This window comes from Mesocricetus auratus, unplaced genomic scaffold (assembly GCF_017639785.1).
Source record: "Mesocricetus auratus isolate SY011 unplaced genomic scaffold, BCM_Maur_2.0 Super-Scaffold_100003, whole genome shotgun sequence".
Lineage (NCBI taxonomy): Eukaryota > Metazoa > Chordata > Mammalia > Rodentia > Cricetidae > Mesocricetus > Mesocricetus auratus.
In genome coordinates this window covers 76,752,385-76,766,769 of record NW_024429188.1, presented here as the reverse complement: position 1 = coordinate 76,766,769, position 14,385 = coordinate 76,752,385, and the positions used below count along the sequence as shown (strand labels likewise).

The following is a 14,385-nucleotide window of genomic DNA, read 5'->3' as shown; positions in this document are numbered from 1 at the left end:
TAAATATCCAATAAATATTTATTGAACTTGTTTTAATAAATGGATTTTGTGAAATTGCTACACTATACAAGAGTGAAAAGTGCAAAAATCTACGTCTTAATATTTCCCTATGGTTGCAGCAGATAGGCAATGTGCCTAAAATTAAGCCTAATCATATATGATTTCCTTAGTCTTTAATCTTAGAAAATGCACCAAGGAATGTAGAGTTAAAGGCAAATTGATTTTCCTTATTAGAAAACTACTAACATGCAGCAGAAGTAAAAATGACATCCTTGCATGTAAATGGTTGTTTAGCATGGGCATGATTGCTTCAACTCATCTTTTTGGCTTTTTTCTTTTTTCCTTTGTTTTTTTCAAGACAGCATTTCTTTGTATAACAGCCCTGGCTGTCCTAGAACTCACTCTGTAGACCAGGCTGGCCCCGATCTCACAGAGATCCACCTGCCTCTGCCTCCCGAGTGCTGGGATTAAAGGCATATGCCATAACCATCAGACTCAACTCACCTCTTTGTCTCTTAGAAATCACAAAAGAAATGCTTCTTTTGAATTTACAAATTGAAAATTAATTTGTTGTCATGTGCAACATGTTTTGAAGTGTGCACACATGATGGAATGACTAAACCAAGACACATATGCATTACTTCACATATCTATCATTTGTTTGTGGTTACAACACTTAAGACGTACCTTCATAGCAATCTAAAATAGCTAATACAAAGCTATTTACTTCATCTTATTAAATATTAGTTTTTATCACTCTGACTTTGCTGAGAAAATACTCTATTGATTCTATTTATTCATATTACTCTATTAAATAGCTTACCTTTGGGCTCTTTAGCTTTAGGTGGTCCAATATTCCCAGGCCCCATGGCTCCAATAGCAGATGGGAGTTGTCCCTTGAGTAAAAGACAAGAAGTCCACCATTCTGTAACCACTACTTGTATAACATACATCACTACTAATAATTTAAATCTGATAAGTTTTCTATCTAAAAAATTACCCTCATTGAATCATTACCCTTGAATCATGCACTGTTGTTATACAACACAGACACAGATGCCAACTATTATTTTCAATGTGCTTTCCTTGTCCTTTCAAAAAAGTATTCGGTTTAATAGACTCTGAGGCCAAATTGATTTCTTCAGTCGAACTAAATCCCTGGTTCCGGCCCAGTGAGTCATATATCCCTTGGGAGAGGAGGAATGAGCCACATTCATCTCTATGAAGGTTAGAACCAAGTGTTACTAGAAAAGCATCGGCACTTTGGGGTTTGGGCAGTGTTTGCTTATAGTTAGATGAAAGACAGACTTATGGGACTACTTTATTGAAATAAGAGTAAACAGAAGCTAAGACATCAGAGGATCCATTTATAAATCCTGATAGCTGTTCTTACCTCTTTCTACTGTGGGGATGAAACATTGCTCTTTCCCCCACTTGCTAATTCAGCAACTTCCAATTTATAGTGTCAGAGAATGCCAAAACATTTATTTTTTCATACAGTTATATGCCTATTTTGCCATCGTTTTTATTATGCTTTTTAATTTATTTTTATTATGTTTTTATTAGTGTGTGCATCCTTGCAGAACAGTCTTCAGTCTTTCCAACCCAGTGCAACACATATTTACCCCATCACCTCATTGGCCCCTTTCAGGAATTCTTTGATATTTCAAGGCAACCTAAAGTTTCTTCCTAATTAACGTTCTAACATGAGACTTGGAAGTTCTGAGTCACTCCATTAGTGGCCGTCACTTATTTCCATGGATCCTGGCACAACAGCACCTCTAACTCCCCCTTTTTAGTTCTTACCCTCATAGTCCAAGACTTCAGACATGTACAAAAGTTGCATAGTCATGTTTGGAGGGTAGAGTAATGTCCTTGTATGTTGTTGAAAAAGCTCACCTGAGTCTCTAGTATGCTAAGCTATCCCAACAGTTATAATCATAAATCAATATATAACATCTCCACAGTGTGTGAGACTGTAACTACTGCTTTTCAAAAAGGAGATGTAAAACTCTATGTGTGGAGTTAAGGACCTGTAGATATTTTATGTGAAAATCCCAATATTATTCTGGACCTGTTTTTTTTCTCTCTATTTAATCATCGAGGTCACATAAATGTGTGGTACTTTTATTAAATTATTAATCATAAGAATACTAATAGTCAATCAGAGCAAAGCAGTTCTTGGAACATAAGGGCCTCTTGTTTTGCAGTGTCTCTTTCCACAGAAAATTTAAATCAGGAGAAATGAAACCATGAACATTCTGGCAAAAATTGATATGCTCTTCATGGACAGTTATGACTGGGTGAGTATATTTGAGCAGAAGAGAGATTCAATTTACTAACTTAATGAAAATAAATGATTAAAAATAAAATTTCAAGTGAAAAGGTGTAAATAAATAAAAAAATACCACCTGGTAATTGTTTTCTATAAGGGCATAATTCAAGCTTGTACCATGTATCTACAGCCAATTATCTGAGCAATTTGTCATTCCAATCCATGTCAGTTTGTAATATAGGAGAGATTTTGAACATCCTTGTTACAGTGTCTGAAGATTGGTGGAATCTTATTTCCCATAAGTCTTGGGAGCTAAAATAAAACAGTAGACTCTTTTCCCAATCTCCCAGAGAATTAACAATTCATTTAGAAGAGAGATAGTGTAAATGAACTAATGTGTATGCAACAGTCCTCTTGCTGTTTTTCAGAGAGTCCATTTTAGAAAACACATCACTCTTGTAATCATTTCCTAGTTCCCAGGATTAATACATGTTAAAAACGAAAGGCCTTTTCTCCCCAGGAAAATTTAATAGTTCAATAGGAACATTAATTATTCTCCTACTGTACTGACTATCTAATTCTATACCCTCTAATGCTATCTGCACTGAGATGTCTGAGTGACCAATTATCTCAAAATTGCTTATAACCCACATATACACAATCATATATTATTATGGTAATTTTCTATTATGAATTATGCAATTCAGAAAAATGATGTTGCAGTCTCTCTATTTTCATAAACACTCATCTTTCCTCCTACAAAAACCTCTAGATGCAAATAAACATCCCTACACATAAACACCAAAGGTAAAAGAGTTTGAAACCATTGCTGATCTTTACCTCTGCACCAGTTCCAATCATAAGTTCTGCTTAACAATATTAAGAGTTTCTGTCTTTCTAACACTTAATATGTGCTTTCTATGTAGTATAAGCTTCCTTTCCCAGGAGGTATGCTTTATTTATCATAGCATTTTGCTATTTCACCTTAGGGAGAAAAATGTACTCAACTTTGTGGATACATTGCATCTAACTTTTTCTCGCTGTCTTTTATTTATTGTATCTATTTAATGCTATTATCAATGACTTGATTTGTCTTCATTTGGCTCCATTAAGGCTTTTCTCTAAAACTCCATGTCTCCTCACTTTGGCACCAAACTGACTCAGTAGCCCTCATCTACAAATTTTATTTCCATTGCATACCTTATTTAATTCTGATCTGTTTCACCTAATGAGGGTGAACCACTGGGTTTGTGGTCCATTCATAAAGTATTTGTTTTCACACTACATCAAAAAATTGGAAGGGATAAATTAAAACATACTTTAACAGAATATGGCTTATTTGTGGTCATAATGAAATTTCATTAAAAATTGTTATGCAAATTGAAATATTCTTATATAGTAGGATAATTGTGCACAAAAATTTATATTTATCATAGCTGGTCTAATTGCCAAAGCTCACTTCTATTTAAGGAAGGGGAGGGCACCAGGATGTTACATGAAACTATTTTGGTTATCCAGTAAATAATAGCAGTACTATTGGCAACCTTCTATCCTAAATGAAGCCCATGTTGCCGGTTTACAGGTACTACCTGTCCAGACCCACAAATGAAAATCACCAGATTATATGAACATGTGCTGGGAAACTCCTTTTAGTAGATAGAAGCTATTTTTCCTATTATTTGGCTTAAAATATTTTGTTGTTTTCATATGTAGGCTTTATTTAATTAAGAGACTAGGATCGGGAGATTAATTAATACTGCATAATTGAAAATATTTTCTTTGTAGAAATATTGTCTAGGCATAAACAGTCCCAGCTACTGCTCTTTGCAGTGGTTGTCAAGCATTCTTTGACCATAAATATAAATGACAAACATTTTGAAATGTGGATACTGCTACCATAGTTACAGAACTATTTTCCTATTCAGTGTTCAGGTGGTGTAGAAAAAATATAATTATGTTTGCTAGAAATGTACTAGAGGTTATAGTCTCATGCATAATAAGCCTTCCAGCCTCCTATGTATGTATCAGATGACACCGCTCTGCTCCCACAGCAAGGTGGGAATGAATTGTTCAAATACAGTTCCACAACTTCCTTTAACATAATTAATTTATCTATAAGTATATGACCACCTGCTCAGCATCCAAATCCTCCTCTTCCTCAGGATACAGTAGACTGGACAGTGCTTGCAGGGCCGAGACAGAAGACAATGTCTCAATTTTCCTACTTTTAGTTTCCATGCTTTTTGCTTCCAAATTTCCTGTTTCCATATTTTCAGCTTCTGCATTTTCTGATTCCATGTTCTAAGGGAAAATAAAGTAAGGCACACTTCACTTTTCTAAGACATAAAGACCTGTTTCATTTTCACCGTGTCCCTTCTTTCAGTGGGTCACTCCACCGTCTCTGTCATATTTGGAAATACTTATAAACTCCTCCACATATGTATTTTTGCTAAGTCACAGAATCCGGGGAACCAAGTAAATCCAGGAATTCAGCCTGCTTTACTGAAACTTGCTGTTCAATCTAACGAGCATACACTGAGTAACCACAGAAGTGATTTTTGGTTTTTAGTGTGCTTAAGAGCAACTAGGCGAAAAGTTTCAGATACAGCTCCACTGCAAAATGCTTGCCTACCATGCTCAAAGCCCTGGGTTCAATTCCCAGTATTGTAAAAACAGAAACAGAATCCCTTGGGGGCTTGATTAAAAGTGCAAGTTATTATAAGCTATGTACTATTATTCAGGAACACAGTTTTTAGACTACCTTTTTTAACCTGTTTCATATCTGCTTTTCAGGCAGCATATTCCAATTTGTGAATTGAAAAAGATTTTGCTTCAGGGGTATACCCAGATAACCTTTACTCCTTTCTCATATTTGCCTCAGGTAAGTGTGTACCTTTCTGCTTCATTTATACTGTTAATTAACCTTTGATGAGACCTAGCCTTACAATGACATTTGAAAACTCTAATGCAATGGCTCATTTTAGAGAAATTCATGAACAAAGAAACAAATGGTTTTATGATTATAACAGTAATACTGAATCCTCTCATCCTAGTAGCAATTTTGAAAATAATCCCTGCAGTTACATCCACAGCAGGACAGTTATGATCTTAAAAAATGTATCTCAGAGGTGTCAGACTTTAATGAGTAACCTGAAAAGGACTGTAGAGTTGTGCTTATTGTTGGTGAATTGGGCATAACCGAAATAGGTATCTTTCCCACAATTTTACAGATATTTTTAAAACATCATTTTATAAACTTTACTCTCTGGGAACATTTCTCTAGAAGTTTTAATTAAATTATACTTGAAAAATCTGCATTGTGCCTAGAATGGTAATAAATGTTCTGATATACGCACTTATCAAAATCAACCTGTATTGAAGAGGGTATTGTCCACGTTTTATTTTACAAATATTTTTCCTCTCTTTGTTGAGTATATAACTGATCTTGATACCTCCTGGGGATGTCAAGAGTATGAATGCTAACTTCCTCTATATCTCTAATATGGAGGTAAAATATCATACTAGCTAAGAAAGATGGGGCTGGGGTCATGCTGTTTGGAATTGGATCCATCATGTACTTCTTAGATCTGTGGCATTGAGCAATTATTTAAATTCTCTCTAAGTAATTTTCTTTATCTGTAAAGTGGGGGATAATAGTAGTGTCTGTCTCTTTGAATTGTTACAATATTAAGTAGCTTAATACATATAAAAGAGCATGGAGTAGTACAGGGTGCATAGTAAGCACTCAAGCTATGCTACCTATTATTAGTTCTTTAAAAGTTTCATTCTACTGGGCACGAACATCACTTTTAATAGTGATGTCGAATAAGTTCACGATAAAGCTCATTAGATTGGAAACTCATTAAATCAGAAAAGGTGAAATAAAGGGTGACAAAACAATTTCTCTCACAGTATGGTCTGGTAAGCAGTCACGGAAATGAATAATTGACATGTATTAAATTAAACAAAAGAGGCTTCTGTTTATATTTTAAAATTCCTCTTTGATTATGTGTTCATTAAATGTTTAGCCAACACAGAAAGCAAAGTGCTTATTGAAACATTTTCTACCTTTGACAGTGAAAAGGAAAAATGCACCTAGATATCAGATATAATTAATATCCTGACTTGAAATTGTACAGTGATGTGTTCAAGAAAGAAATATAACAGAAATTATTTCTTACATCAGCATTACTTACTCTATAAAGTGTATAATATGATTGTCAATTATCAACACTAAAGATAGCAGTTGCTTAAATATAAAAGGTTATATAACATCATTATCTGAAACATAGTACCCACAGATCATGAGGCTTCTGAGACTTCAACAGGGGCTAGGGAGACAAGAGTAAACAGACCATTAATCTAAGCCATAAGACAGATACTCAGAAGTTCCAAATATGGCATCTGACATAACAGTAGCAACAGCTACTAGGAGGGACACGGCAGCAGGACTTGTGGATGAAAAGAGGTATTTAGAGCCATGAAGGACCCCCAGCTCCTAGGTGGAGGTATAGATGGAAGGGTCTAGATATTGAGAAATGTCAGGGGTTTGGAAGCTAAATGAATATTCAGTATAGGGTCATGATCAAAATTCCCGAGGGAAAGCAGGACACAAGCCAGGCCCTGCATCAGTGGCTTTCTGTCATCCAACACCCACAGTGGATATGATGAAGGAAGAGTATGGCTCAGAAAGTATATTAGATACATGACTGAGAAAAAACAAACTAATTCTAAATTTCTACCAGTTACTTGGGAAATCTCTGGCTGGCTCTTGGGTGGGAAACAGGCAGTGAGGGCACCGGGAAACTATACATATAAGAAATAACATCTTCAGAAACCACAGCTGGAATTTAGTCAGCAGTTGATGAACACTGAATGAAGTATGATTAAATTCATAGGAATGTGGCATTTCAAAATAGTAACCTTGGAAAGTTATATACTGATGTAAATTATACCATCAATGCTCCAAATATTTTAGAAATTTTCTTTTCTGTTGGCATTTCCTTCATATGTAGCACTAAGAAAATAGATGTCATTACAGCATCATTCAGTTTGATTACACATAAGATTTGTCTCTGAGTGATTTCCAGATATATCTAGATGAACACAATCAAAATTTGAAGATTTACTTCTTTGAGCATATTAAAAAGAATATAATATAGGCCTCAAGGCAGTTCTAAAAATACTAGTCTTAAATGCAATTTGAGTAAAAGCAACATCATTAAAAGTTAGCTACTCAAAGTGACTGCACTGAAGGGATACCGCATCTTGGGTACAGGTCTGTGATTAACAATTCTCCACACAATTCTTAGTAATAGTTCGATGTGTCTGAAACATATTTGAACTTCTAAATTATGCTCGCATAAAATCACACTGACTCACATTATAGCTAAATGGAGCCAAAACATGATACAATGGACACTTTTATAAAATAATATTTCACGCTACCAAATGTAATAACAATCTGTAAGCAAGTAAGTACTGATGAATCTGTTGATACATTTAAGAAATGAAAGAATCACTTGTGAATGATTAAATAGCTCAAAATATCAAAAAAGAAATCAATATGTAAATTATTGAAAAGTTATAAATTCAATGAAAATGAAAATTCTACCAACATTTTTAGAAGTCTAGTAATTAAAAATAATATTAAATTAAAAGATAATTATCAAAGCTCATTTCATATGATCATCATAATTTTAAAAAAGAAAGAAAACCTGCCCTTTTAGTTTTTTTTATTTGTATGTTTGATACACACTGTTGAGTCTGACAATCACTGATTTCAGGATATAGCCCCAGTGGCCAATTTTTTTCTGCCTTTCTCATACATTTTTCTCCTACATGTGTTCTAAATTTTTTTAATAATGTACTCTGTAACTTGCTGCCTTTGAATCTTAGAGTACATTCTCTAATTACTAGACTACTTGGGCAGACAAGTGTGGTGATGTTTTTTTAAGTATAAAATCTCTAGAGCTATTAAGCCTATGTTTCAATGTGGCATTTATACTTCTTTTATTAAGTTTTGGAGCAATTTCATACATACAATTACACAATGAATTCTGAGTCCTTTCTCCTCAACACCCTCACTTTTCCTGTTTCTATCAGTTCCTTTCCCAGATTCATGATTTTGGAGTTTTGTTTTCTTAAACATTTCATTTGACCAGCGCCATCTGTGTGACCACTGAATTTGAACTACCCATTGGAGCTGGTAGGGTGATCAGTGGGTACACAAAAAGCAATGTAGTCCCCCTTGCCTGAATCATCAGTAGCAACTAGTTCAGCAGTGAAAATTGGGGCTCCCTAGTCCTCCCTCCAGCCACGTCTGACTACGACAGGCATATTTTAAGTAAACCAAGATTAGGGGTTGTGGTAAATCCTGTATGAGGCCTTGGGCTTGATTCTCAGTAAAGCGGGGCTAGAGTGTGAGAAAGAGCAAAGAATCTTTTTCTTGAGGTGTGGTTTTTCTTTCTTTCACTCTCCATTCTATTTTGACCGGGCCAACACCCAAAGAAGTACTTCCAGACAGAGCTTTAATTTTCCTACAGCAATCTGAGCCTTTAGAGCCCTCAGAGATAAAAAGATAGTTGGGGGATATCTTGCTAACCAATTAAAACAACAGATAGTCCAAAACACTGGGACCAGTTAGGGACTAAAATTGTTTATCAGGAAGGCTCCAGATCCATGGCACTGAGGCATTGTTAACAGCCTTGAGATCAAGTCAGACTTTAGGAGTCTAGTACCATTCTTTCTAATTTATTTATTTTTTGGCCTCCATACACAACATCAATAAGAAAGGCTGTTTAACTGCTTGGAGAAAACTGAAAGTTAAATTAGTATACTATACATATTTTACTAAATATATAAAGTATAGAGAACAGTTCTAACATATTTTACTAAGTGCATACAGTGCATGAAATCAGGAAATGAAAAACCACCAAATGTAGCTAGAGGTGTAGCTCAAGGGTAGAGCGCTCGCCAAATGTGGAAGAAGTCCTGAATTTCATCCCAGGTGCTGCAACAACAGCAAATCGTCAGATAGCATCCTGTTTGGACATAATAGGTGAAAATATATCCCCAAGGAGAATTCTGTTGAAGACTAAATGACTTCAAATATTTCAAAACCTGTTTACTCTCTAAATAAATTTAGCATTTCTTCTACAACTTTATTTATATAGTGCCTTATTTAGCAATTCCGACAGGAAAATCCTCTTGAGAATGCAAAAGTAAACATCATCTCTGTTCATGTCTGAATTTAGCGATAATATTCTGACTAATTGTTTTTTGTCTACTTTTGGTGATGTTTAGGATTGAATCTATGGCCTTATGCTTGTAGGTAAGTATTCTATTATGGCACACTAACATATTCCTGCCATTAAAAACTTAGCCGGGAGCTAAGCCTCCAGCACTCAGGAGGCAAAGGCAGGTGGATCTCTGTGAGTTCGAGACCAGCCTGGTCTACAAGAGCTAGTTCCAGGACAGCCTCCAAAGCCACGGAGAAACCCTGTCTCAAAAAACCAAGAAGAAGAAGAAGAAGAAGAAGAAGAAGAAGAAGAAGAAGAAGAAGAAGAAGAAGAAGAAGAAGAAGAAGAAGAAGAAGAAGAAGAAGAAGAAGAAGAAGAAGAAGAAGAAGAAGAAGAAGAAGAAGAAGAAGAAGAAGAAGAAGAAGAAGAAGAAGAAGAAGAAGAAGAAGAAGAAGAAAACAATAAACCTTATTGGGGGTGGGGATGTCTGGTCGGATGGCTCAATGGTTAAGATTCCATACTGCTCTTCAGAGGACTTAACTTCCGTTCCCAGCACCCAGATCAGACAGCTCAAACTGCCTGTAATTGCAGCTCTAGGGAGATCTAATACCTCTGACTTCCACGAGCATTTGCACTCTTGTGAACATACCCACACTCAGACACACATAACTAAATGTTTTGACAACTATACTCATCAGTGATTCTCTGCCTACTAAAACTAATTTAGTTAGGGACTGGGGATGTAGTTCAATAGGTGTATTCTTAAGCATGCCAGAGGTCCTTGGTTCAATAGGAAATAATCACGTTATGTCTTTAATATCCAAAATAGTTTCCTTTTTTATGTTTCTATCATTCACTACCATAAAAACATCCATAACTATGGGAGCTGAACAAGGTTTCTGTCACAAACTTAAAATATAGTTAACGAAAAAAATTTTAGTATGTACCTAGAATCCTTCAGAAACATAAATGCAAGTCAGGACTTGAGGTACAGCTACTGAGAAGCCTGAAGCAGTTCAGGCAAGTCTGGGCTAGAGTTCAAGTCCAGCCTGGGTAACTTAGTGAGACCTTGTCTTAAAATGAAAAATGAAAACCAAAAAGAGGGCATAGGGATAGGGCTTAGTGATGCTATGTTACCTAAACATAAAAACATAAGCCTCATTTGATTTGACAATTCCTGTGTCTGTACTTTATCTAGGTTACTAAAAATGGAGTCTCTAACATCCCTTGAAAGGTGTGTTGCCTTGCTTTGTTTTTGAAACTTGGCCTTCCTACCTTGACCAGGGTGATCTTGAACTCCTGGGCAAAAAGGAACCTCACAATCAGCCTCCCTAGTAACTGGTACTACACGAGTTCGAAAGTGCATCTTTATACTGAGATGGAAAAGTTAATTTTTATAGGGTCATTCTGAGCCATCAAAAGCTATGTAGTATGTTTGAAATCCTAGTACTTGGGCGGTTGCTGGTAGGAAGGTCATAAGTGTAAGGCAGTCTGGACCAAATAGTAAAGGGAGATTGGGTGGGGTGCTATATAGCACATTTCAGGCAAGCTAAATACATTTGGCAAGAATTTGTTCTTTCTTGCTTTCATATTCATCTTGTGAATAAAAAGAGAGTTGGTTGGTCATTTTTCTTTCAGCTCTTTGAAATGTACTACTAAGGTCAAAAAGCTGGTTTTGTTTACTTCTATAGTTCGTGTTTTGAATCCCTACCACAAAAGGAAACTCCTGGAAATAATGATTGTTATCTCTGCTCAAACTGGATTCTCTCTCATTCCTCAGTTCAATTTTTATCACAGCTGTGTGCATTTTTAAAAGTATAGCCTTTGGTTGAGTAGCAGAACTTTTAAGGCACATGTAAGATTTGTGCCCTATATTCGGACCCAATAAATGCGGGTTTGAATGTTCTTCATTCCTTGAGGACATAAATAATGTCCTCAGAACTCTCAGGCCGCTGAAATTCTCTCCAACAGAAATACTGTTCCATAGGCAAGTGGCAGGAGCCATTTTATTTTTATGTTCCTGTCTGAAGGGCCTTACAGAGAACATGCTTACTTCATTTCCCAAGCAAGGCCCACTGTTACAGAATTAATACCGCTTCTTCACGTAAAACGGAAGGTACAGTAAGTCTCTCAACTTTGACCACCCAGACTTACCTACAAGGAAGCAATTTACACATTTTAAAGGAAATGGGGGGGGGGGGGGGACTCATTGAGAATGTGTTAGACCCGAGAAAGGAAAATTGGGAAATATTTAGATGTTCATTTTTGTTTTCCTACAGGGTCAGTACCCATCCCTTCTCTGGTAGTTTTTCTAGAAGCAACATACTGCTTCGGGGTGTCAAGAAGGGAGGGACTTAGGGAACGTTCCCCCCCTACTTTGACCAACATGGGGTTTCTGAGGGCTCTTTCACCGAGTCCTTAAGTATTTTAAATACTCCCTAGTCACAGCATTCGGGGACCTCTGTTTTCCTCTCCTAAGGTTCAATTTTCCTCACCTTGGTCAGTGCTCCGGTCACAGCCTAGGCTCCGAAAATAGACTGCCGCTCGCTGTGCGTCGCTCTGTTGCCTGGGTAACAACTTTGTTAAACCCCTCTCCCACCTCCCACCTCGAGTTCCCGCTTGAGTCTGCTAGCCAATCACAGAAGAGTCTCCTTTGAAACAATACCAGAGGCAGCCAATCCCATCGCGTCCCGTTCAGGGTCTATGGCCGCCCTTTCTAGTTAAGTAGGTCGACCCCGGTTAAGCTGCTGGATCTGTCGCGGCTAGCTCCAGGGAGTAGGCTTGCTCCTGCTGGAGTAGGTCCGCGTCCGGGCCCGCCCCCTTGTCGCCACTGACCGCTTCTCCCTGGCTTGCGCGTTTACTTTGCCAGACGGGATAGCGAGCTCGCTTAACCTCTGAGGTAAGTGCTCGGGTTTGCCTTTGCTCCGCAGGCTTTTTACATCCAGCTTATTTTTCCCTCTCTCAGGTAGCGAATTCCGGATCTGAGAACTCATTACCTTCAAGAAAATCTGGAGCCGGGGACGCGAAAGGGTAGGGCTCGTGGGCTACGGTTGAGAAGCTTTGGTGTCCGTGATGCTCTCGCTCTCCACGCCCCCTCCCGTGACAGAGACACGTGTTGTGCCTCTGTCCCTACTAGGCACTGGCTCACCAGGTGCCCGTGAGGTGGTGGTCTCAGCAGCGGTGGTGGTGGTCACGGGGATTGCGCTTTTTATTCCCTACGGGGGAGGGGACAAATACTGTCTGTCCAGGAGCCCCCGGGAGAACGGAGACTCGGCTAGCACGATGCTCCGGTGGGGCAGAGTCAGGGGCCACCAAACCTCCTAAGTCCCGGGAAAGTCTCTGGGCAAGGTGCCCAGCTTCGCCTGCTTTGGAGTGGGGAAGCCTAGGTGTTCAGACTCTTAGCCACCAATCGGGAATTGAGTATTTTCGCGTTAGGGGTACTTTCCCAGGAATTGCTTGATTTGACTTTAAATGAAGGAGAAAGGAAGAAGGAATGGTACAAAATTACTTGGCTATATGATTTGATCTGTAAGCCAGGAGACTAGGGTGGTTTTAATGAATACTTTTTGTTATCCAGGGAATGGAATTCTATTACAAAGGTGCTGAACTATTGCCCTTGTCTCAGCTACTCTGCTTTTCATAACTTACCGCATATAGCAAAAGGGAAGTGATAATGAAGTTTTAGTAATTTATTCATTCTGATTGTTAAATGTAAAATAAGGAAAATATGAGAGTGGAATACTTAAATTATTGGCTTTTTAGCCAAATAAGCAATACCACAATTCCTTTTATCACCGTGGATGATCACAGTTGAAATGTCTTCCATTTTGTTGCGTCTCTAGATACTTCTGCGGTGTGTTATATATGTTTTGCTATCTCAGTTGTTTTGCTTGTTTTGTCTTTGTTGTGTCTCTTTGTGCATTAATCCTAAATCTGTAATAGCCACTCAGTGTTTTGGAAACCTTTTGGCTATAACTCACAAAAAGAAATATATTTTTAAGACCTGACAGTGAGGGAGTAGGTCTGTATTCTTAACGCTAGACTGAAGCAGGAGGATCACAAACTCAAGGCCAATCTGGACTAAGTAGCAAAATACTTTTAAAAACAACAACAACAAAAAAAACCAAATTAAGTTTATGCTGTACCTGTACTAACACAAAGACAATATAATTGAAACATGTTGGTAAAATCAATATTATGTTCAATACAATCCGACACTTTCCATTTTTTAAAAAAATATAGAGCACGGTCTATTAATAAATTGTCTTTCATTGTGAAAAATACTGGCCTTAGACCGCTGGGTTTCAGTCTTTTGTGTGCCTTTATTGAATTTATGAAAAACACAGATCGTTCTGGAATACTCCAGAAACTGGTTTTGTGTGCCTCTGCAGCAGTACCCAGGAAGACGGCTTGATCGATCTATGTCACGTATATGAAGTGTTTTGTACTGTGTCAGATGTAAAAAAGTGTTGAGTTTTTCTCTCCCTTGGGGAAATAAATGTTATTTATTCTAGGAGTAAAATGGACCCTTCAGGATTTGGGTTGCCTCTGAAAGATAGAACCCTGTACCAAGCACAGTTTTCCAAAAGGCTGAAGATATAGGGGATGGTGGATCCCAGATCCCAGATGAATCTTCCAGACACTTGGCTTCAGATAGAGTATCTTGAATCTAGAAACTTCTATGTTGTAAAACACTGGGACTTGGGAAGCTCAGTGAGTTGCCTAGGTTCCTGGTGTCAATGAATCATTCTCAGAGAATAGTACTCAGTTACTCAGTTGATTAAGACCAATATTCTTGTCAAGTGTACTTTAATAGTAGACCAGATCTGGAGGGCGAACTACCAAGAACTTCCCTCACTTACCTAGCTC

General features: G+C 37.5%; 2 protein-coding genes across 3 annotated transcripts in view; one reads left to right on the top strand and one right to left on the bottom strand.

Moving 5' to 3' along the window:
• Positions 1–12,148, bottom strand: part of Dnaaf6 (dynein axonemal assembly factor 6) — a 40,943-nt gene extending 28,795 nt beyond the window's left edge. The window contains exons 1-3 of the mRNA XM_005076694.4: positions 12,012–12,148; positions 4,406–4,576; positions 824–896 (exon numbers count right to left, since the gene is read on the bottom strand). Of these exons, the coding sequence (XP_005076751.1) occupies positions 824–896; positions 4,406–4,573 (241 nt within the window). The 5' untranslated portion in view covers positions 4,574–4,576; positions 12,012–12,148. The remainder of the gene's footprint in view (positions 1–823; positions 897–4,405; positions 4,577–12,011) is intronic.
• Positions 11,517–14,385, top strand: part of Nup62cl (nucleoporin 62 C-terminal like) — a 65,014-nt gene continuing 62,145 nt past the window's right edge. Inside the window, exons 1-2 of one of the 2 annotated variants that reach the window (XM_040744456.1) lie at positions 11,517–11,632; positions 12,482–12,546. In XM_040744456.1, the coding sequence (XP_040600390.1) occupies positions 11,531–11,632; positions 12,482–12,546 (167 nt within the window). In that variant the 5' untranslated portion in view covers positions 11,517–11,530. Of the gene's footprint in view, positions 11,633–12,162; positions 12,416–12,481; positions 12,547–14,385 lie in introns of those variants that run through there. The other variant, XM_021231018.2, reaches the window with a different exon arrangement.